At 39.1% G+C, this 23,429-nt stretch overlaps 1 protein-coding gene across 1 annotated transcript in view; it reads right to left on the reverse strand.

Annotated features, from left to right (window-relative positions):
* The window catches only part of HPGD (15-hydroxyprostaglandin dehydrogenase), a 31,782-nt gene extending 19,987 nt beyond the window's left edge, over window positions 1-11,795 (reverse strand). The window contains exons 1-3 of the mRNA XM_027600656.2: window positions 11,486-11,795; window positions 11,071-11,194; window positions 7,800-7,906 (exon numbers count right to left, since the gene is read on the reverse strand). Coding sequence (XP_027456457.1) covers window positions 7,800-7,906; window positions 11,071-11,194; window positions 11,486-11,578 — 324 coding nt within the window. The 5' untranslated portion in view covers window positions 11,579-11,795. The remainder of the gene's footprint in view (window positions 1-7,799; window positions 7,907-11,070; window positions 11,195-11,485) is intronic.
* Window positions 11,796-23,429: the final 11,634 nt, after the last annotated feature.

The following is a 23,429-nucleotide window of genomic DNA, read 5'->3' on the forward strand; positions in this document are numbered from 1 at the left end:
GAAGAGGATGTGGCTGAAAATACTGTTGCTTTTAAGAAAACCAGAAAGAGGGCGCCTGGGTGGCTCAGTTGGTTGAGCGACTGCCTTCGGCTCAGGTCATGATCCTGGGGTCCTGGGATCGAGTCCCGCATCAGGCTCCCTGCTCAGCGGGGAGTCTGCTTCTCCCTCTGACCCTCCCCTGTCTCATGTGCTTTCTCTCTCTCTCATTCTCTGTCTCTCAAATAAATAAATAAAATCTTTAAAAAAATAAAAAGAAAACCAGAAAGAAATGATTACATTAGTCCTTTTCCATCCCTCTGTATGGGCGTGGGGCTGGAATACACAGTTACACTGCTAGTATCCTTAAGCTGAAAGCTCCATGAAGGAAGGCAGACTGGGGAGATGAAAAGAAACTGGGTTCTGGGATCACTGTGTGGCAGTATCAAGCTCTCGTGATGTCTGTGTTGTGTGAGATCACATCATTCTCTTACTCAGTTTCAGGACCCTGACTTTTCGGTCAGGTGGACACAGGGTCTTCTGTAATATCTGTCACTTAATCTTGTTCATCACTCTCGTACTGTCTTTTTGAAACTTTACTCTGATTGGTTACTCACCTTCCTGCGTAGGCAAATTTTATGTTGTATTCTTTTTTTTTTTAAGATTTTATTTATTTGTCAGAGAGAGAGAGAGAGAGAGAGAGAGCACAAGCAGGGGCAGCGGCAGGCAGAGCGAGAAGCTGAGCAAGGAGCCCGACGCGAGGCTCGAGCCCAGAACCCCAGGACCATGACCCGAGCCGAAGGCAGTCGCTCAACCGACTGAGCCACCCCGGCATCCCTGTTGTATTCTAACATTGGAGGATTTGCCACTACCAAAAACAACCTGTAGTACAAAACTTCTACTTGAAGCCTTATTTTCCCTTTTAGATTTAAGAACTCCTCTCCCTTCCAACTCAGACTTTGAGAAGGTGAACATTTTCTTTTGATATCTTAATTCCTACTTTTTGCATTCTTCACAATACGGCAAAGAAAATGACACAACAGTAATGAGTCTGAAACTGAGAGCATATAGTGGTGGTTACCTTCTTTTTATTTTAAAAAGTCCATTTGGAGTTTTCTTGTCACACATTCAACGTTGCCACTCTACCTAATAGTAGTTCTAGAACAAAAAAGTAAATTGAAGATTCTACTCACTTAAGCCATGTGTCAGTTTGATATTAAGTAAGCTTAGGGAGAATGAGGAAAATCTCCACATGATTCCCTTCACAAGAAAAAATACAAAACATTAAATGGTTTATATAAGAAGGAAAAAATGTACATGGCTGAAATAACTGAAGTGAGTTAGATTCTGGTAGTTTCTGCCTAAGTCTCTAGCAAGTCTGAACAGAATTTCTGTTTACGCATATTGGCGCTATGCTTTTATTCTCAGGTATTTATAGCTTTGCTGACACCCTGCTTTTGTGTTTTCAACATCTACTAGATGCAGCCAGATAGAAAGTTTGGGAATATTTAAGCTTTAATTTTTAAAAAAAAGGAAGATTTATTTCCAGGTCTTTGGTGGAAGAGGACAAAGGATTATTTTCCCATCTATTACCAAGTTAAGAACTGAGGAACTTTTCAAATGAAAGTGTTCTCGGAATAAATCTACAAAACAGGGTTTAATGCTTTGGCTGGGGCATATGTCGTCCTCTCCTGCAACAATCTCTTCCTTATCCCAGGTAATAGATTCAAGGAAATGTTAAGAAACCAGAGAATAAAATGTTTTTGTTAATATTCTATTTCTTGTCTCTTGGCAATATTTATATAGCACATAGAGTGGGTCACTAAAATACCAAGCATCTAGGGGAAAAAAAGAAAATGAAAATTATAGACGTATTCTAGCTACAAACAGAATACCAGGGATCTGTATTATTTTAGTCTATCACAAAGGTACTCTCAATTTTGTACTTGACCTTCAAAAGACGGTGTACTCGACTCTCAAAAAAAGAAAAAGAAAATCCCATGGGGCGCCTGAGTGGCTCAGTCGTTGGGCCTCTGCCTTCAGCTCAGGTCATGGTCCCGGGGTCCTGGGATGGAGCCCCGCAGCGGGCTCCCTGCTCGGCGGGAAGCCTGTTTCTCCCTCTCCCACTCCCCCTGCTTGTGTTCCTGCTCTCACTATCTCTCTCTCTCTCTCTGTCAAATAAATAAATAGAATCTTAAAAAAAAAAAAGAAAAAGAAAATCCCATGGCTAATTTCACATAGTGCAAATAAAAATCCACTTACTGACAAAATGGTCTAATTAACACATGCTTACTCAATAGTTTTGGTTATGAATAATTTTTATATGTAATACCAAAATTATAACTGTGCTGTATTCCAAATCTTAAATTCATTTTTTCCACGGATTAAAGTACCTTATAAGTTAAAACCACTCATAAATTCCCCTGTACTGGGAATAATTCTTAAGTAGCAAAGATAAACGGATAAATGGTAATAGCATATTTGTTTAACTCTTCTTATCAGGCATCATGTCTTCTTACTATATATATGTAATATAATATATATTATTATATATAATATATAGTATGTTATATAACATACATATTTCCATAACCTATATACAAAAAGCACACATGCATGTATTCACTACTGAAATTTCCTAATCTATCATTTTCCTTATCTTATCTTCTTCCCCTCTGAGGTTCCTTTTAGTTTATTTCTGGTTCTTGTGCTACACTCTAGCTCTAATTTTAAAAATCCTGTCATCTAAATCATGAAACGTTGCCTTTCAGGTTTCTTGTTTTTTGTCCAGCCCAAGTCTCGAGGAGTACTAATATAGAGGACCACTTTTTTTTTTCCTGAAATTCTTTTCTATCTTTTGTTTCTCTGTGTTCAGTCTTTTTCCATTTTTGCTTATTTATGTGATAAATACTATTTTATTCCCTCCTGCGGAGCTACTTAAAATTTAGCAAGTTCTGCCTAACCATAATAGTTCAACTAGATCTTTAAATATTATGGAGTAGGAGTAACAAAACAGAGAGAAGTTACTAATTTAATATGTAATCAACATTTTTGGGAGCCAAGAAAAGGGCGTACATTTGACAACATTTCTACCCATCTTCTCAACTCTTCCTTAGAGGCAGAGTAGGGCAGAAGAATCCACTTCATATAGAAATGAGATTGTGAGAATGAAGAAAATGTAAGTTTTGACATTCTGGATGAGAAATGTAATTTATTGAGTGATACTATGTAGTAGCACTATGCTGGATACTTCATGTAAATTAGGGTTTATTTAAGCTTAACCATTCTTCCAGGTGAGGAAATTATCTTCACCTTTTACAACTGGGAAATTCAAGACCAGAGAAATGAAATAAAAGTTCATGAATTCTAAATTCAGGACTGTCATCTCGTTTTGACGGAATCTAAATGTATATCCTTACCAGTGCAAATCTTTAGTGAACCCTTGTATTTCTGAAAAAAATAATCAACCGCAATAAGCCATCTATTTTTTTAGTTTTTATTTCGAGTACACTAAAGGATTCAATATGTTATTTACATGTCCAAATTAGATTATAAATCCCACCTGAATGGGAATGAATTATTTAGGCTTATTAAAGATCAGAAAGTAAAAGAAGTATATTACAGAATGGCCTTATCAATATTCAAAGTTAAGTCTACCTCCACCCGCGCAGTTGCCAGAGAAACCTTTGATAGTTATTCAAAGATTCAGTCTTTCCTGAACATTCCTAATGAGCCCTGGGTAGCTATAAATAGAGCAACTGCAGTTGGCTTCAGACTAAGGAGGAAGCACAGAATAGCCTAATGGAAACAAAAGAATGGGAAGAGGTTTAATGTATCTCTTGTGTGGGAAAAATGGTGAGATCGGCTGAGTTAAGGATAAGGAAATGGTAAGTTTGGTAAGGAGTAAAAGTAGGACAGATGATACAGTTTGGCAACACTGATGTATTTGGAAATAATCCAAACATTGTATTAAAATACAAAAATGAATATTCCTGTATGTAAAATATCATAGAAGGGCAGTTTATGTATCCAATAAATGTAAATTGAACATCTACTCTGTACACAAAACAAAAATTTCATGCCTTGAAAGAGCTTATAGCATACTGGCATAAATTGCACAGGTATAAAAATAATTCGAATATAATTTTAAAATGTGTAAGCCCTATAAGAATGGTATCATTATGGTATACAAGATTCCAGAAGAGGAAGAAATATGTGGTGAGGTCCTTTAACTAGGTGGTTACTCTGATAGGGACAGGAACATAGAAGAACATGCAAAAGAACATGCATGGTATCATAAAAGGAGGCAAATTACATCCAGAGTATAAAAAATATATAAACCAAACACAAATATTTGCATTATACTAACAGAGATAATCAAGTTGGAAGGATAGTGATAGGTCAGACTCTAATCTACTCTTGAACTGAACTGGGTGTTGCAGGTAGGAAGGGAAGTAACATGTTTTCAACTTATATAGAGGTAACAAAGGTTATAGCTTGCTCTCTAGATGTAAAATGAAATAAATGTCATTAGTTCCTGGAGTTAAGCTAAGGAGTGGCCTATCTCAGCAGAGTCCAAAGAAAAATAAAGGCCAGATAATTTCAATGAGGAAGGATCTAAGAGAGTGAGTTGTAACCAAAGGAGTCAAATAAAATTCTCCTGGTCTTCTAGAATTTTCTATTTGCAGATAATGTAAGAATTTCTAGCCTGCAGCAAGTGTTTATTCACCCAGACCATGTGAAAGCAAACATGCCCTCCCAGCCAGCCCGGTGAAGATTGATAATTCTAATCCTATTACCTTTGTGATAATCGCGTCATTATTTTTATGTTCTTTATATTAACTCTAATCATTGCACAGTTTTCTGAGAGCTGATTTGTCTTTTTCTTTTTTAAAGATTTTATTTATTTATTTCAGAGAGAGGGAGAGAGAGCATGAGCGCAGAGAGGGGCAGTGGGAGAGGGAGAAGCAGACTCCCTGCTGAGCAGGGAGCCCAATGTGGGGCTGGATCCCAGGACCCTGGGATCATGACCTAAGCCTAAGGCAGATGTTTAACCGCTTAACCGACTGAGCCACACAGGCGTCCTGACAGCTGATTTCTTAGAGAAAAGACACAGTAGGTGTCCATTATGAATGCAACAAATATAGGAACTTTATAACCTAGTGATCTTTGTCTATAAAATATCTGTAGATATTACTGAGGAAACTATTAAAAATACCAGTAGTGAGAAAATTGCTGTGTGATTTGTGCTTTTTCACTAGCAGAACTTGATGCAAAGAAATTCTCGTCACTTTATGTGGTTGTGGAAAGTGCCATTAAGTTTATAAAAATATATTCTTAAATATTCCTGAAGTTCTCAATTGGTTATACATTCATTTTTTTCCCCATCTGGCAACCAAAAGATACAATGAAATACATCGTTCATAATAAGTCAGGGACAACCACCAAAGATTAATAAAATGTATAATTTTCAGGGTGCTTGGGTGGCTCAGTTGGTTAAGAGTCTGCCTTTGACTCAGGTCATGATCCCAGGGTCCTGGGATCCAGCCCTGAGTCACGTTCCCTGCTCAGTGGGGAGTCTGCTTCTTCCTCTCCCTCTGCCCCCACCAACTCCTGTGCATGATCTCTCTCTCTCTTAAATAAATAAAATCTTAAAAAAATAAATAAAATGTACAATTTTCTTACCAGCAGAAAAGAATTAAAGGTATCCAGTGGAATTTAAGAACGTAATGGAAAAAGGTCAAAAGCAAAAAAAGAAAACTTAGTAAATTCAAAATATGAACTAAAGCCTGTGTGGCTCAGTAGTTAAGCATTCAACTCATGATTTCAGCTCAGGTCATGATCTCACGGGTCGTGAGATAAAGCTCTACATCGGGCTCCACACTCAGCAGGGAGTTTGCTTCTCTTTCTCTCTCCCTCTCCCGCTGCCCCTCCCCCCACTCACTCTCTTTCTAAAAGAAATCTTTAAAAAAGTAATTAAAAAATAAAATATGAACAAAAATATAAGACATAAATCCCAATAAAGGGTAATGATAAATATAAGTGGCTTAAATTCACAAATATAAAATGCAGATATGCTCAGATGTGACTTAAAAAGCTCATGCTACACTGTCAACAAGAGACAAATTTAACATAAATGTTGACAGGTCAGGTCTCTAAACACACACACATATCCCAGAAAGACTTTTGGGGAAACTTGACAAATAAATTTTAAAGTTATTTGAAATCTGATGCTATCTAGGAACACTTGAGACAAATTTTATTATTATTTTTTTAAGATTTTTATTTTTTTGACAGAGTGAGTGCGTGAGAGAGAGAGAGAGAGAGAGCACAAGCAGGGGGAGAGGGAGAAGCAGACTCTCCACTGGGCAGGGAGCCCAACGTGGGGCTTGATTCCTAGGACACTGGAATCAGGACCTGAGCCAAAGGCAAATGTTTAACCGACTGAGCCACCCAGGTGCCCTGAGACAAACTTTAAAAAAAGAACCGGAAGGAGTACCTTTCATTCTCGATTAAAGGATGTCAGGCATCTGTCAAGTTTGGGGAGAAACTCTGTACCCTTATCAAAGTTATTCAACTCTTTTGTGAGGTAGTGTAACTCTCATTACTCCCATCAAGTTATTACAGTTAAGAAATTATTCATGGGAATGTAGATTCAAGTCAAACATTTATTGACTAAGCACTATCTTCAAGATATTGTGTTGATTACTGAGAAAGAAAGAAAGAAAAAACATAACACATCCTGTTTTTAAGGAGTTTATCATCTTCCCCCGGGAGGATATCATGAAGTAGGGGGCCACTCCCTGTATGTTTATACACACAAGTGGTCCTTCTGTACTTGACACATACCTGTTTTGCAAGACTAGTAGAATGACCTTACCAAGGGCAGGGTGACCCCATGCAGAGCCTAGCTCTTACAATTTCCTTTGGCTAAGGTTTAAGTTTTACTAAACCCCAAGATCTTATGTGAAGTGTATTTATAAAATGGGATAACCAACAAACTTGTGATACAGAGACTAAAACAAATTTTATTTCCTAATTCTGCAGTTTTGTAATTTAAGAGCTAAATGATCATCAAACATGGTAGAAATTATACATAAACACGTACACACACACACACACACACACACCCACACCCCGACTCGCAGGATAAAAATCCTAATAATTACAAAGTCCAACAGTCACTTTAGCCTTGCTTTCTGTTACATTTCTGGAATTAAATTAAGACTTAGTTTTTAAATACACAAGTTAAGCCAGGATTGACAAATATTTTTCTGTAAAGGGCCAGATGGTAAATAGCTCAGTCAGTGCACATTGTAGGGTCGTTGTCATGATTCAACGCTGCGGCTACAGCAAAAAGCAGCCACAGGTAATAAGCAGATGGATGACTGGAGCTCTGCTCCAGTAAAACCCTAGACACTGAAATTTGAATTTCATATATTCATATATTTCATATTCTTTTTACATTTTTTCAACCATTAAAAAATGTAAGACCCATTTTTCGCTTGTAAGTCACACAAGACAGGTGGCAGGCTAGTTTCACCTATGGACCATAGTTTGCTAACTCCTAAGTTATGCAATAAACTATGAGTTTTTTTCATATTTCCTTTTAAGATTTTTAAGACAGAATTATTTGCATCATTAGAAGCCTCAAAAGTCTTCCCATTTGTAAAAGGAAATGCTTTGTTCTAGCTTTCTGCAACTTTGCTTTTTCTAGGTTAGGGGTCATTGTATTGATCCCATGAATGTAAGAACCTTTTCTTCTTTAAAAGCATCAGTTTATTAAATAAGTTTAGACAATAAACATGGCGAAGACAGCTTACCAAATTAATCTGCACAGTTTTTTCCCAGTTTTTCTCATTATTCACACCAGCATTATTGACCAAAATGTCCAATCTTCCAAAGTGGTCTACAACTTTTCTAAAGGTATCTAAGTAAAAAAAAAGAAGACATAGATACAGACATACAGATACAGATTCCATAGGTACATTTCAATCCTACCCTGTGCCCTGAAATTAATTTTCATTTATCTACTTTTATAATGAAAATTATACTCTTAGATTGTGACTTAATGCCTTGCTTCTCAAAGCGTGGTTTGTGAGCCAACAGCAACAAGAGCATTCCTCAAAACTTGTTAGAAATACATAATCTGGGGCACCTGGGTGGCTCAGCCGGTTGAACATCTGACTCTTGGTTTGGGTTCAGGTCATGTGAGATTGAGCCTCACTGGGGGCTCTGCACTCAGTGGGGAGTATAATGGAAGATTCTCTCCCTCCGCTGCACCCCCAACTCGTGTGCGCTCGCACACTCTAAAATTCTGTCCTTAAGAAATTACTGAAGTTCTGTGGCTTAGACTATGACAAACACCCTTTTTTAATAAGCCATATTATCTTTATAAAGTGTTATATTAAACACAAGTCGTCTTGTGTATTCAGATCCATTATGATCATTTCAGGGGGTCTGATACTCCAGCAAGTAAAAGTGTACTTTTCATTCAGTTGATTTGGATACTGTAACTTCAATATTTACTATTCATTCTTTTCTCTTTGTCACTATTATTGTTACTTTGTATTACTAGTTTGTGTAAAAACTATGTTCAACCAGGGTAAAGTCTGCATAGATCCTGAGGCCTGAAGTTCATTCATTATATTGCCCAACCACATACCCCGTCCAGGCCTTGCAAACCCTCCTTAGCCAGTTCATACTTGGTTTTACCACTTTTGTATCAGGTAACACATTATTTCTCAAAGCAGCCTTTGACAAGAGTTCTATAGATTTAAACTGTTTCCTTGGGCCCTTTACCATTGGTTCTAGCTCTATTACTTGAGACTATAGATAATATTCATGGCTGTTCTTCCAAATGACAGAAACGTATTCTCTGGTCTTAGGGCCAATATATGAGTTCCTTGAAAACAGTAAATCCACACAAACTTTATTCTGATTGAATAAAATCTAGAATTATTAACAACCACCAGGCATATTGAAGAGGGCATGGATTCATCAGTTCCCAAATGGATAAATTACTATGCAAGGTAATTGCCAAAAATATTGCAAAAGCCATTATTTACAGTACTTTACCATACTGGAATAGAAAACAAGAAAATAAAAACTGTTTACTTTTTCATGGAATTTTTAAACTGCTTAAAATCTCAAATTGATTCCAGAAAGGTCCTCTAGCAGAAAACATCTAAGGAATATTATTTTTTTTTTGCATTCCACCTGAAACATGTTCTACTTTTCAAAACTCACATCCATCTTATAGGAAATTAGGTTGTTAAGTACATAAGTCTAATTGCTTTTTTCTTTCCTCATTCTGGTCTCTACTGTATTCCTTATACTCTGCCCTTATCAATATCTAATACATCATCTTCTTTCTGGCCTACACTGAATTTTGGGCTCAAATGGCTTACAATTAAGCTCTTGCTGACATTTAGAAGCTTGGGGAACTCTATAATTTACCCAAACTCTCCATGTTGTATTTTTTTCATTTGTAATATGAATTCTGTCTAGATCATCTCTAAGAAACTTTTCACTTCCGTATTTATGTGATTTCAAAGAAGTCTCTCTTGGCCACAGCCTAAACAGTTTCAAAAGCTGTAGATGGCATTAAATCCTGAAATTGTTAGAGTCAAGGCCATGTCTTCCTTAAATGCAAATAAATGCTGATGTTCAGACAACATGTGGATTTCTCATGACCAACATGCCTTCTTCTGGTCACTCATTATGTGTCTGAGTTTCCTCCTCCACAATCACTTATCCTTAAGGAATGTGTTTACAGCCAAGATACTAATTTTAAATACTGGGAAGCAAAACAATTAAGGTTAAATGTCACATGTGAAACTACATAAATTCAGGCAGAAATAGCTTTCAGATGATCTATACTGTTTCCTATTTCATCAGCATGGATGTTGGGATTTGGCATGACTTTATCCTTGATCCAAAATATCATGCACAATCAACAGAACTTTGTCCTCTGGCAAAATATGTTCCACTAGCACTGTGGTTCACAGATCTCTTCTAGTTGTGCTTGTAATTCATGTTATAGGTCTTTATTAGCATTTTCAGATTTAATTACGTAATTTCCTTTAAAACAATTTCCTTTAGCTGTGGGGGAACACTCCCTTCTAAGGTACCACTCCATCTTCACCCTTTTATAGAATATCCCAACATTTCAAAGCAATTCTCACGTTCAGTGTTCGTTTAAGAACAGGAGTACTAGAATGACTTTTATGGAAGATTTTTGGCCCCTTCGTTAAAGATGTGCCTAACAATTTAGTTTTCCAACAAAACTTTGTGAAATACATGTATTTTATTTTTCTACTTTTTTTCCAGAAAAAGGTGTTTGTTTGTTTTTTTTATGCGAGTCTATCAGGCCTCCATATGACCAAATCTGTTTATTGTACACACCAATATTGTCCTTGATATCTCACAAGTAGATTGTTCTATTTTAAGGGAGTAGACCGGAAACAGGAAAGTGTTGAGGAAAGTCTGATAGAAATTTTTCTTCTGCAATTCTAACACTGCAGTACAGCTATTATTATTTTTAAAGTACCATTTCAGAGGGGAAAAACCAGAGAGAACACTTGGTTGAAAGCATCTAGCACGTCTCTGATGATGATCCTTGATCTTGCATTCTAGTATGTTTAAAAGGAAACATTGCCACATTTGGTTGTCATTGGACTCTGCGTCTTCCAGCGTTCTGGGAGAAGTTGTTTGCCACAGTCCCTTAGCCTACTTCCCACTTTCCAAGTTCCATCTGCAATTTCAATCATTTAATAATTACTGCTGCAGCACGGTCTTTGAATACACAAAGGAATTTTGATTACATTATGTGCTGCCAAATGACTAAAATAAAAGATTTCTCAAGCAGTCTCGGTTTTCCCCCCTTGGTCTTTATAGCTATCAGGATGTGGGTAGGGAACCTAACAGTCTAAGCTATCTACTAGAGCGTCTAAGTGGCTGCTCTCCAGGAGGCAGCCGATCTGCCTGCACCCAGGCTGGCTCTCTGGCCCGGGCTGCCTTCAGGTCGTTGCTTGTTCAAGGCATGTTCCGATGGATGGATCGGATTTGATGGATCGATTCCCCCTCTCTTACCTCTCAGTTGTTCCTGGTCTGCCACATCGCACTGGATGAAGAGAGTCTTCTGAGGTTCAAACTGCTCATCCAAGGCAGCTTTACACTTTACACCTGCTTCAAGATTCCAATCGACCAGCGCTACCTATAGACAAGAGGAGAGGCATCAAGGTCCTGCGCAGCTTGTGAAACAGACGAACAGTAAATAAACACCAGGACGCTCCCCTCTTGGACCTCAGATTCTGCAGTTAAAGTTGGGGGTCTCTCCCCAGCCGCTTCGGAGGTCTGCTCGAGACGGTCAGCCTCAGCAGCTTTTGAAAGCGGCAAGGTGGGCAGCCCGGGACGCGGCGCCCTGGCTACCCGGGGAGTCATGTGGCTGGGGGGGACGAGGGTCGGGGTGGGAAGACAAGTTTCCGCGGCCGGGCGCCACACTTACCTTGGCGCCCTTGTGCAGGAGCGCCTCCGCAAAGGCTCTGCCGATGCCCTGCGCCGCGCCGGTCACCAGCGCCACTTTGCCATTCACGTGCATGGTGCGGCCGCTGCTCGGGGCGGTGGGCGAGCTCGGCGTCTCGGCGCCGCTGCAGCTTTTATGGCCCCCTGCGCGCGCGCGTGCAGCCAGCCCTGCCGGGCGCTCTCCTGCGAGTGGGCGGGGATGAAACTGTCAAGCCCGCGCCGGGGAACCCACGGCTGTGTCACCTGGCCCTGAGCGCTCGGAGAGGCCAAGCTTCGCGATCTTTGCCTTCCTGACTCTCAGCCCGGGTCAGAGCCTCCCCTTGGCCTCTGACTGAGCGGCTGGCCGGGCTCTGACAGGAAAAACAAAACAAAACAAAACAAAACAAAACAGATTACCTTCAGTGCGCTAAAGACCACCGGGATAAGAGGAGGGCAGAGGAGGGGCTCAGGAGCTTGGTTTCCTCCTCCTACCCGAACATCCTCCCCTCTTTCGCCGCCCCCCCCAATAAGAAACAAAAACAAGCAAATAGAGCAAAATCTTAGGGGTGTTGCTCTTTGTCTCCATCTAAGTTTACGTCTGAATTCCCATGTCTTGGCGATCCGAGTGTCAATTGTGTGTCACCTTTACTTGCACAGGACTTCCAGAGTCGCTGTTAGCCTGGTGAACTGTTGGTTCAATGGAATGCTTACTCATTGAATCAGACTAGCTTTGGAGGCTCTGAGTTGCCAGTATGGGAAAGAGGTTCTCAGTCCTCCAGGAACTTGAGTATAAGCTGTCTACCCAAGATGCATTCAGCCAGGGCTGTTTTTCTGACCTAATCACTTTTTTTTTTCCTGTTATCACCTGCAGGCTTCAATTTTAATTCTGTAAGCTTAATACCTGGTTGGCATGTATTATGAAACCTAAGCATTTGGGGAGATGAAAGTCAGGCAAAAAGGCTTGACTAACAGCAGAATGAAGCCTTTGTGTACTTCCTTGCTGCTTATTGGAGATATGGGCGAAGGTGACTGGGTCAGCACTGAAGGTGTTTGGGCGGGCTGTGTGAAATACATGTTGTCAGTAAGCCGGAAGAAAGACTTCCAAGTTGATTTGAAATTGGGTCTTCAAAAAATGTTGAGAAATTAAGACAGGAAAAGAGATTTACATTCTATCATGATCATTAAAAGTCATAATATGAAGAGTGCGTTGAGGGATCATATTGAAAGAGAACAGCAGAGGACAAAAAAAAAAAAAAAAAAGGAAATAAACAAAAACCCAATACCTCTAGTGGCATGCACAGAACAGAGAAGAAAAGGAATGAGCTCTTCAGCGGGAAGGAACTACTAACAGAGAAGGAACCACTAGAGGAACATTGGACCATGTTGGGAGAGCTAAGTGTTGCAGCACATATGGGGGAAAATAGATTCAAGAAGAGAGGAGTGGTTAATTATACAGACACTCTAAGCAGCACAAGGAAAAGACAGATGGAGGAATGCTTCGGATTTTTCAAGAAAAGAATTAGTGTGAATAAATTTACAAGGCACAGAAACCAAATGGCTGAAATTTAAGGAGAAAATGGCTGGGGAGAAGATGGGTACCGTAGGAGTTCAAGATATTACATGGAAAGAAATAGATCAGATAGTAGTCAGGAAGATCAGAGGAAAAACCAGTTTTTCCTCCAAGGAAGGACAGGAGGACTGATTCAGCTTAAAAGGCCAGGAGTCTGTGAGAGTGAGAGGAACCGGAAGCAGTCTGTGGGTGCAGAAGAGCATTGGCTTCAGACTGACACAAAATGAGTTTGGATCTCACCTGACCAGCAGTCTGACCTTGGGCAAGTTTCTTCAACTCTCTGTGCCTCAGACTTCTACTTAGTAGAGTAGCAATTCCTATAAGAATTTGGTGAAAATTAAATTATGTAATACATATAAAGCACTCTTTCAATGTCTGGCACAAAGTCATGCAATAAATATCTGTTCTAACTAATTACTTCTGGATTATCCATAAATAATACATGTGAGCTAGAAAAGAAAAAGTGAGAAACAGTTTTTTGTTTGTTTGGTTATTTATTTATTTATGTATTTATAGTACATAGGAAGAACTGGGATCTAGGGCAGTTAGTACCTTTTAATCCCTTTCCTCTCAGCTTCCATTGTCACCATCTTTGTTCAGACCCTTAACTTTCTCCTGGGATAGCAATTGAATTAACATCCTGAATTACTTTGCCCACAAATTTCCTAAATCCAGTTCAGCTTCCACACTCCTTCCAGGAAAAGTTCTAACCTATTGATCTAGTCATGCTTGGACATTCTCACTTTCAAAATCCGTAAAATACCCAAACTCTCGGGCACCGCGTGGGAAGAGGGCATAGCCTTCCACACCCCGGGTCTTTCTTGTAGCCTGTCTTTAGAGTCTAGGAAGTGGAATCAGTTAAAACCTACCCCACTCGCCAAGCCTCGGGCCCTTGCCTTCTTCTGTCTTCTCACCTGAGGATGCTTCCCTTCCTAATGTCTTCTCTTGTCTTTCAACTCAGCTATGAAAATTCTACAGTGAAAACACTGATCGCATTATTCTAATGATCTGACTAACCCTGTGTGTCCAGTTTTCCTTGAAGGGAGAACTGGGCCTTTTTTTCGGGGTATCTCCAGCATCCAGCACAGGGCTACCCAAAGTGTGCGCTTGTACATGTTGAATGAAGAAAAGTACAGATGAATATGAGATATGTGTTTGAGAGAAGATGGAAAATTTGAACTAGATGATGAGATCCCCCATATATTATGATTACCCTTTTTACACAACTTACAAGACTGGAAAAAATACATTGGTATGGTATTTTTTGAAGCAGAGTGTCTTGATACTTTTTTTCATATTTTGTATTAAATGTACATTTTGACTTAAAAATACGTATAGGACATTATATATGTATATTCTAAAACCAAAAAAAGTATTCTTTGCCCAGTAAACATATCTCCCTGTGGTTTCTGATATACATTTCTCAGTTTCTGTGTTGATAACATTATTTAGTTTCATTGACAGTAGCTATATAATTTTATCATCAATGTAATTTGTGTAATTAAAAAAATAATTCTTAGGTGAAACTAAGTTAAATCTGGAACAAACCATCATTCACATAATTTTGCAAAGCATTCCTATTTACAGGAATTACTAAATAGTAAATAAACTATTTACTTTATTTAGTAACTTCGAACAAAATTCTCTTTAAATGGAAACAGATAAAATGCAAAATTAAATAATAGATTAAAAGGGATGATTTTTCTCTCAATACAATTGCAGGTATTGGGTATTGAATATTTATTCATCTCATAAAGTCTAAAAGCATGGCCTCTGCAACAAACTGCCTGCCTCTGAATTGAGCTCCACTGCCTCCTAGCTGTGTGACCTTGAACAGGTTACTTAACTTCTCTGAATCTCAGCTTCTTGGTGAGTTAAATGAGGATGAAATAGTACCTATTTCACAAAGTTGTTGTAGGACTATACTGAGTTAAATAAATTCAAGTGAAGTGCTTAGACCAGTGACTGGCACATAGCAAATGCTCTGAAAATGCTATTATCATTAAGCACTGTACATGTATAATTGCATTTATTATTTACAACCAAACAGTGACATAGTTATTATTGTGGTCATTTTACAGATGAGGAAAATAGGTTTAAGAACATTAGGGAATTTGGCCAAGGTCACTTATCTAGAAAATTGAAGGAGGTGGTTTTGAGTCAAGGTGTGGTACTAAGTGGTACTCCTTTTTATTTTTTTAATTAAACTTTTTGAGATAATTGTAGCTGAGCAGTAGTTTTAGCCATGATTGAATAGTGATTTCTTTAAGAAAGGCAAGTTAAAAATAGACTTAACTTCAAGTCAGAATTCCTAAACAGATATATATATATATATATATAGAGAGAGAGAGAGAGAGAGAGAGAGAGAGAGAGAGAGAGAGACAAACACTAGTCTCTGTTGGCTCAGTTCTGACCTGCTAAAACCAACCAGTCTTAACTTGATTTTCCTTCAACCCGTGCCCAGGTTGCGCATAGACATCCCAAGATGCAACTAGTCATGGGCCAGGTTAAAGATAGAGACAAATCAGTCACCTGATAGGTATCAGCTTATTTAATTTTTAATTGATCGCATATAAATCAATATAGAAATAGACTTTTTCTTTGTGAAACCAAAAAGCACTGCTGAAATAAGTCGGTTTCTGCAAATGCTGGGGTCAAGGATTCTTGTTTTGACTTTGCCTGCACAAGCTAGAATAGAGGAGCTGACTATGTTTGAATCTATACTATGTTCTTATTCTTTTGTGTATCACATTTGATCCTACAAGATACATAGTATTATCCTCATTTTACACTTGAAGACACTGAGGCTCATGGAAGGCAAATGATCCATCCCAAAGTCACACTCTGCCATTTAGCAACAAACCTGACTTCAAACCCGTCATGCAGCTCCCAAAGCCTTTGCTCTTTCTGTGCCGCTTGGCTGTCTTGGACAGATGTATATTCAAATGCAGCCTCTTCCTCTTTGCTAATTGTACGATCTTGAGTTGATTACAGTTACTCAACCTCTACAGTCCTGAGTTCGCTGAGCTGTTAGGTGGAGTAAAGGTTGGCAGACCATGGAGCACCTGGTACAGTGCCTGGCACATACTTGGTGACCCATGAATTATTACTATTAGCTTCTTCTTCCTTAATGTTCATATTTCTTTCTGGACTTAGATATAAAGACTTAGTCCAAAATGGAAAAACAGTGATGATAAGGGCAGAGTTTCAGCTAGTCTGTGAGGGCTGCCATAAGAAACTACTCTGTGACTTAAATGAGAAAGATTCAATTTCTCACAGTTCTGGGGGCTGGAAGTCCAAGATCAAGGTGTCGGCAGATTTGGTTCCCCGAGATCTCTCTCCTTGGCTTGCAGATGGCTGCCTTCTCCTTATGTCTTCACCTGGTCTTCCCTCTGTGCACAAGCCCCTGGTGTCTCCCTGCCTATTCAAATTTCCTCTTCTGACGGGGATACAAGTCAGATTGGATTAGGGGCAACCCTGAAGGCCTCCTTTAAAGTAATCACATATTTAAAGGCCCTATCTCCAAATACAGTCACTTTCTGAGATACTGGGGGATTCCACAGATGCATTCGGGAGGCAGGTGGTAACACAATTCAGCCCACAACAGATAGGTTTTCCAATTTGGAAATGGAAGTCTGCTTCTTGATGAAACTATATTGGAGAGCCCTATAGATGCAGTAAGGATTGAGCCAGTTTTGTGGCATGTGATTGACAAAGCATCATACATTCCTATGACTGGTAAGAACTGGGAGGCAAGAGACATGGGAGAAGAGTAGTCAAGATTATACCTATGGTGGTAATCTGTGACAAGGAGGGTGAGAAAAAGCAATTTGGTTGTTGTAAACAACTGCCCTGAAGTAACTTCTACTTACTATGCTGTGCTTATAGGATTTGTATGATTTATTCAACAAATGTGTCTTAGGCACCAAAGATATGTCCTGCTCTAGGACACAAGGACATGCAGTCAATAAAGCACATGGTCCTACCCTCCATGGAGTTTGTAACCTAACGTGGCTGGGGAGGCAGACGATCATTTGGGCACAGGCAGGTGTGTGGGAGCAGAGAGAGTCAGAGAGACTTAACATAGTAAGGTGCGACTTAACGTAAGTCTTCTGGAGAAAATGCTAGTTCTCCTGAAACCTCTCCTTCTTGGACAGCAGGAGAAAGGGTACTGTAAACAGGGGAGAGCTGAAGATTCTAGGGCCTAGAAGGAAGGGGAGGGCTATGTATTCCAAGAGTCAGAAGAAAGATAAGAGTTTGGGATGGTGGTGGGGATGCAGAAGATGAGACTGGAGAAAAAGGCAAGAGCCAGACCCTGAGAACCTTTGAACCCATTTTTAGGTTGTGCTTGGAGAAAGAGTTGTAGTCAGGGGCAAGGGAAGCTGATCAACTGTATTTATCCTGCTTTACTCTTATAGAATTTAGGGGTTTGGGAAGAAGGGGGGACTTAGAGCACTGGTAAGACGCCACCGTGATGTGAACCGCAAGAACCAACCTGACAGGACAGAGTCGAGTGGAAGAATGTCCGTGAAACCTCTGAGAATGTCACCCATTCACATCTGCATTGCATTGTTGCCTGTTTTGAGTTGGCAGTACTCTGTATAACAATGAAAAAAAAATTGTATGTAATTCTGGATGTCAGGGCTTGTACATTTGGGTTTTAAATTTAGGGAAGGAAATTTTTTTGTACTTGGCTGAGCTGTTCACCTGTGGGAGGTTATTTATTCTTGCTGAATTTTTGGGTAGTGTTCTAGAAAATCTTTTCGGACTGGCCCTGTGGCAATTTAACTATCTTGGTCAGAGAAGACTAATCACATTTCACAGTATGGTGAGGAGAATGAAATTCAAGTTTCCCCCGTGCAAGGGATTCCTTATCATTTTTAGATCCTCCTAAACATAGGGGAGAGAACAACTTCATTCCTTTTTGTGGTTGTGTAATAGGAGGTCTTATCAGACAGGGAGACTTCTGAAAACTACCGGCACAACTGACCTAAGCCTCGATACACTCAATTGCACAACCAATGTCCTCTGTTGGGGGTGGGGTGGGGATTTGGAGTCTAGAATGTGCATATGTTGCTGATGTGCCATTAGTGATGAGAATTTTTTCAGGTGATGCCACCACAGGTCCTGGTCTTCAGTACCTGGTAACAATAGAGGACACTTTTCAGAAACCCATTGCCTAAACTTTGAAGAGACTCTTTTAATATGTGATTTCCTATGTTTCATAAATTCTTAGAGTTTTTAAGGTAGTAAACTTAATGGACTTCATAGATTAAGATGAAGAAACAATCAGTGAATCTATTTTTGGTACTGAGAGATAGAATATACAATAGAAATCCAGACTTGGAAACTTTAAGGATTTGTGACTTGGAAGTCAAGAGAATTTGCCCTCTTATAGGCTAATAAGCTGCATGGGCATTTGCAGATCAAACGCTCAGTGTTCTCATCTGTAACATTGTGGTTTGAATAAAGTGGAGAGCTCCTCTAAGGGAGCTGCCTGTCCTCTGTTCCCTAATCTCCCGCCTCCCTCCTTTTTTCTGTCTCTCTTCTCCTCCTTCTGCCCCGTATTCTTTCTGAGCCAGGATTAGACATGTTTGCAAACAAGAAATAAAGGGTGGGAGTAAGACAGGGAGGAGGTGATTGTTGCCGGTGATTTCTTCCTTGGTTAGGAACCTCTGTGTGTGAGGGCACAGGACCCAACTCTCAGAGCTACTTGAACCCTGGATGAAGTGGGAAATGAGAGGAGGCGACCTGGATAGTAGGACAGAGGAGGAGAGAGCTAAAACCATAGGCTGCAGTGGTTCACATCTGTCCATCCCACTTATCACATGCTCTCTGCTCTTGAAATATTGCTAGAGAGCACTGTTGCTTTATAACAACATAAATAAAATCACTAGAAAGAAAACAATATGGAGGCTAGATATAACATTTGCTAATGCTGTGAAATTTACAATGTAGATCTCTGCTATATTAGATCTAATAACAGAAACTGCAACAAATAATGTATGTTAGGATGTAGGATTTGAACTGGCCATCTTTATGTCAGAAGCCTATGAATAGACACATTTATTTCAAATGGGGACAACTAGGTTAATTTTTAGGTTGAAAAAAATTATGTTCAAGTTATTGTCATTGACCTGGGACTATCTTATATTTATGAACTGACTTCTTCAAGATAATCTAATAATAGTAAGTAGCAATAGTTAAATGCTGTACAATTTATTGAGTACATTTCATGAATATTTTCTAGTTGATCAGGGAACATGCTAGAACTTCTGGAGCTACAGCTAATCAAAGCAACCCTTCACCCTTTCGTTTGCTCCATGACTCACAAAAGACCGCAAATAATCAAGGAAGTTAGGATAAGTGTATTTTTACAGATACTCCTTTTAAGAAATGTTATAGTTTGTTGTATTTTGATTTAAAATGTATCTGGACATATCTAAAGAACTCAGACTATCAGGCTTTTTAACTGAATCCTGACACTGAAGTTGTCTTTTCAAGATTTTTACTTTTGTATAAATATGCTAGCTTGCTTGCACTCTGCTTTGGAATTTAGTTTTCCTAATTGCTGTCAACCTTTTGAACCTACAAGGCGAGATCTTATATAACACTGTGTAAATGACAGTACAAGCTAACTATAGAAAAATTCCTACTGATAGGCCCTATGGGTTTTAACTATAACTATGCAAGTAACCTAAGTATCCTGTGAAATTAGGGGAATAGTCTGGCTTAGAAGAGTTTAAGAGAGAGGTCAGAGACAGAGACAAAGACTGAGGAAGGAAGGAAGGCGGGAAGGAAGGAAGGAAGGAAGGAAGGGAGGGAGGGAGGGAGGGAGGGAGGGAGGGAGGGAGGAAGGGAGGGAAGAAGGAGAGAGAGAGAGAGAAGGGAGGGAGGAGGAAGGAAGGGAGGGAGGGAAACATTAGCGCAGAGCTGCCTGAACGGATGTCTCAGCCCCTTGCTTGGGAATCAAGGTCTCTCTGTGAAGCACAGTGACTGTCTAGGAAGGGCAGCTCTCAATAATGGGAGCAATACAAACGACTAGCTTAATAGTCAGATAAGATCAGATATCTTCCCAGTGACTCACTGTGAAGAAAAATTCAGTTTTTGCAGTTTCATTTTATGAAGAGAATAACACTATGAGTAAACTTCTTTTAGAAGATTGGACACTTTGGAAATTTGCCTCATCTGGGTTTGGGGTCAGTCCAGACTTGAATAAAGGAAGGAAAAAGATTTTTCCTTTCCCTATATTTCTCATCTATTTATCTCACTATTTCTCATCTTTCTTAGGCACGCTGGAATGGAAGTTCACAAATTCAGTTTCTTCTTCTAGATTTCTCCTCAATGTCATGAGAAAATTTGGGCAAAATATGCAAATTCCTCATTTTACGTACAGGTGGGTTTTATTTTTCTCCTTCTGAAACAAAAACGTTTCTGCTACATACTACTTAAGTAATTTATAGGGATTTTGTAAGAGTTAATGAGTTAATACATCATGGCAGGTGATTGTATTATTCCAGAGAATGCACTACTGTATCTAGTTGGCATTGCATTGATTTTTTGGGGGTAAATACTTTATTAATCTCTATTAGAGAGCAATGCCTTTATGTCTTGTTATTTTTGGAGTTAAAAATGATGTAATAACTCTCTCCAAGAGCTAGAAACGAATTTAGTGAACTGGAACTGGAGAATAATTTATTCTTTGCTACTACAAATGTTAATTATTTGTCATAAAATGGAGCAGGCCAAGAGATAATCTCTTTGGTTTGGATGGAGTCTTTGCTATTTATTGTATATTCCAATTCCTTTATTATATATGAGTAGATTAAAGCAATAAGGTAAGTGTCTTTTCTTCGATCACACAAGTTCTTTTTCCTTTTTTAAAGACTTTTATTTATTTGTCACAGAGAGAGAGACAGAGAGAGCACAAGCAGGGGGAGTGGCAGGCAGAGGGAGAAGCAGAGTCCCCGCTGAGCAAGGAGTCAGATGTTGGACTCGATCCCAAGACCCTGGGAGCGTGACCTGAGCCGCAGGCAGGTGCTTAACCAACTGAGCCACCCAGACATCCCAGATCACATAGTACTTATTGGTTGGGTCATATCTGAAAGCTAGATCAACTGTTCCAGTGAGTACATTTTGTGCTACATAGCTATCTTCCTGAAGAAGACAATTACAGGATTTACAGGCAAAATTACCCAGAACCTCACATTAGAATAAGAGGCATTTGTTATAATGTTTAGGGTTACAGTGGCTTGTTTTGGTTAAATAGATGTGCATTGTTTTCTTGGTGCATGTTTCCAAAATAGTGATGAGGATGATGATGATAACGATGATGATGGGTAGTTAACATTCATCAAGTTAATAAATTAACTTTTCTCCGTAATGGCATTATACTTGGAGGTTTATACAGATTATTTCACTTATTCTCTAAAATGGTGCTGAGGTTGGAACCCATTATTTCTTCTGATTTACAGAAGAGGAAAGTGAGACTTAGAGATGTTTAGTAAATTGTATGACTTGACACCATTAGAAATGGCATAGCTGACCATATGACACCACCGCTTGCCTTGTCACTGTATCATCCTGATACACATTTGAAAGTCTGCCAGATTTCATGAGCATCATTATATACTACCATTTTTTTTTCTGACTTGTGTTGAAATGAATGACATTTCTAGCAGGCACTGTTGACATATTTAGGCAAATTTTAGGATTGTAGAGCAGGAATAAGATACTGGCCATTGAGTAACTGTATGGTTAGGTGGTGCTGAGGACCAAGATCTTTCTGGACCGAGTTTTAGAAGGAAGAGTGGTAGGGAAGTCTTCCAAAGTGGAAAGAGCAGCAGACACGTATCTCCCTTTACCACTTACCAGCTGTTCAACCAGAGGCGAGTTACTTAGTCTTTCTCAGGTCAGTTATATAAAATCTGAGATGAGGATAATTGTTTTTCTAACGATATCAACAGGAAATTCAAGTGATAAGATATATGTGAAATGATCGAGCACAGTACTAGGCAGATCATTAATTGTTAACTGATCCCAGGGAGTTCCTGGCAAAGTTGGAACACATTTCAAGGGACTGGATTTTAGCAAAACATTTAGAGGAAGGGGGAAATGATTAGATAAAATAAAAACCCAGATACTTTGAAATGGTTTCCTGGTAATTCTTAAATGAAAACAGGAGGAGAAAGAATTAGGAAATTAAGTGATTGTGAATAATGAATAAAATGAAATTTAAATTTAACCATAAATAGGTGAACATGATCTTAATTGTTACTATGAAGTGAGATGTCAGAAATAGGTCTGAGAGCAGGGACAGGGGAGTAGAAAGCATATGTATCATTGCAATCCCAAGAATCTAAAAGAGAAATTGAGCCAAGAAAGAAGGAAAAAGAGAAACATGACATTATTAATTTTATATAGTGCATACTGAATCCAGCTTGTATGAATAAAAAGGTATGTTCAACTCTATTTAACTTGAAGTTACTGCTGCCACTTCTAGTCAAAGTCTGGTGCCTGATTTTGAAGGGATTTTTTAAAAATGAAGAAATGAGTCTTGATTTTAAACAATTTATTACCCAGTAGATGTGAGTAGAGCAGGTGGACATCACTTGGCACACAGGGATGGCTCGAGAGTGATGAGGCCGGTATATTTTGTCTATTTTCAACAGAAAGAGCAAAGATTGTGAAAAATACTTGAGCTTCTTTATTGTCAGTTTGGAGTTTCTGCAGATAAATGAAACACAAAGGGGAAAGTACAACTGTGCTGAATTCTAATCCAAGAGGAAGAACTGGTTTGTATCCTGAGACTTTTATAATAAATTCCATGTCTCGGTATTCAAATTGGCCAAAGGAAGAAACACTGGAATTAGTCTTTCAAAAGCCAGCTTATGGAAAATGGAGAAAACATAAGAGAGATCCCATGACTAGGGCTCAGTATAAATAAATATTGTTGGACATATTCGTGAGGCTTGCAATAATCAAGTTCTGCTTTACCACCCAGAGTGATCACCGTGAGAGGCATGGATTTGGAAGGTGTTCTTAAGAAGGTGACAGGGAAAGTAGTAATAAGTTCCTGACAGGGGGCAGATGACATAAGCTTAGATTCACTTATTCATTTAACTAAGGCTAATATTCAGTCTGTACACTGGGGGGAGCAACTCCAGGTGTTCACATCTGGCATCTGTTCTCATTGTTGCGTTTCCTACTGTGCCAGTTGATGCTTTGAGTATTAGCACTGTATTCAACAGCTTATTTAATATTTGCTCTGTGTGGGGGTCTATAATAAGACCTTGGGTGACAGTCTTATTCCTGCCTTCATGGAGCTCACCTTTTAATCGAAGGAGATAGAAAATAGTATTACAGGTAGTGGTGAGGG

This window comes from Zalophus californianus, chromosome 2 (genome assembly GCF_009762305.2).
Source record: "Zalophus californianus isolate mZalCal1 chromosome 2, mZalCal1.pri.v2, whole genome shotgun sequence".
Lineage (NCBI taxonomy): Eukaryota > Metazoa > Chordata > Mammalia > Carnivora > Otariidae > Zalophus > Zalophus californianus.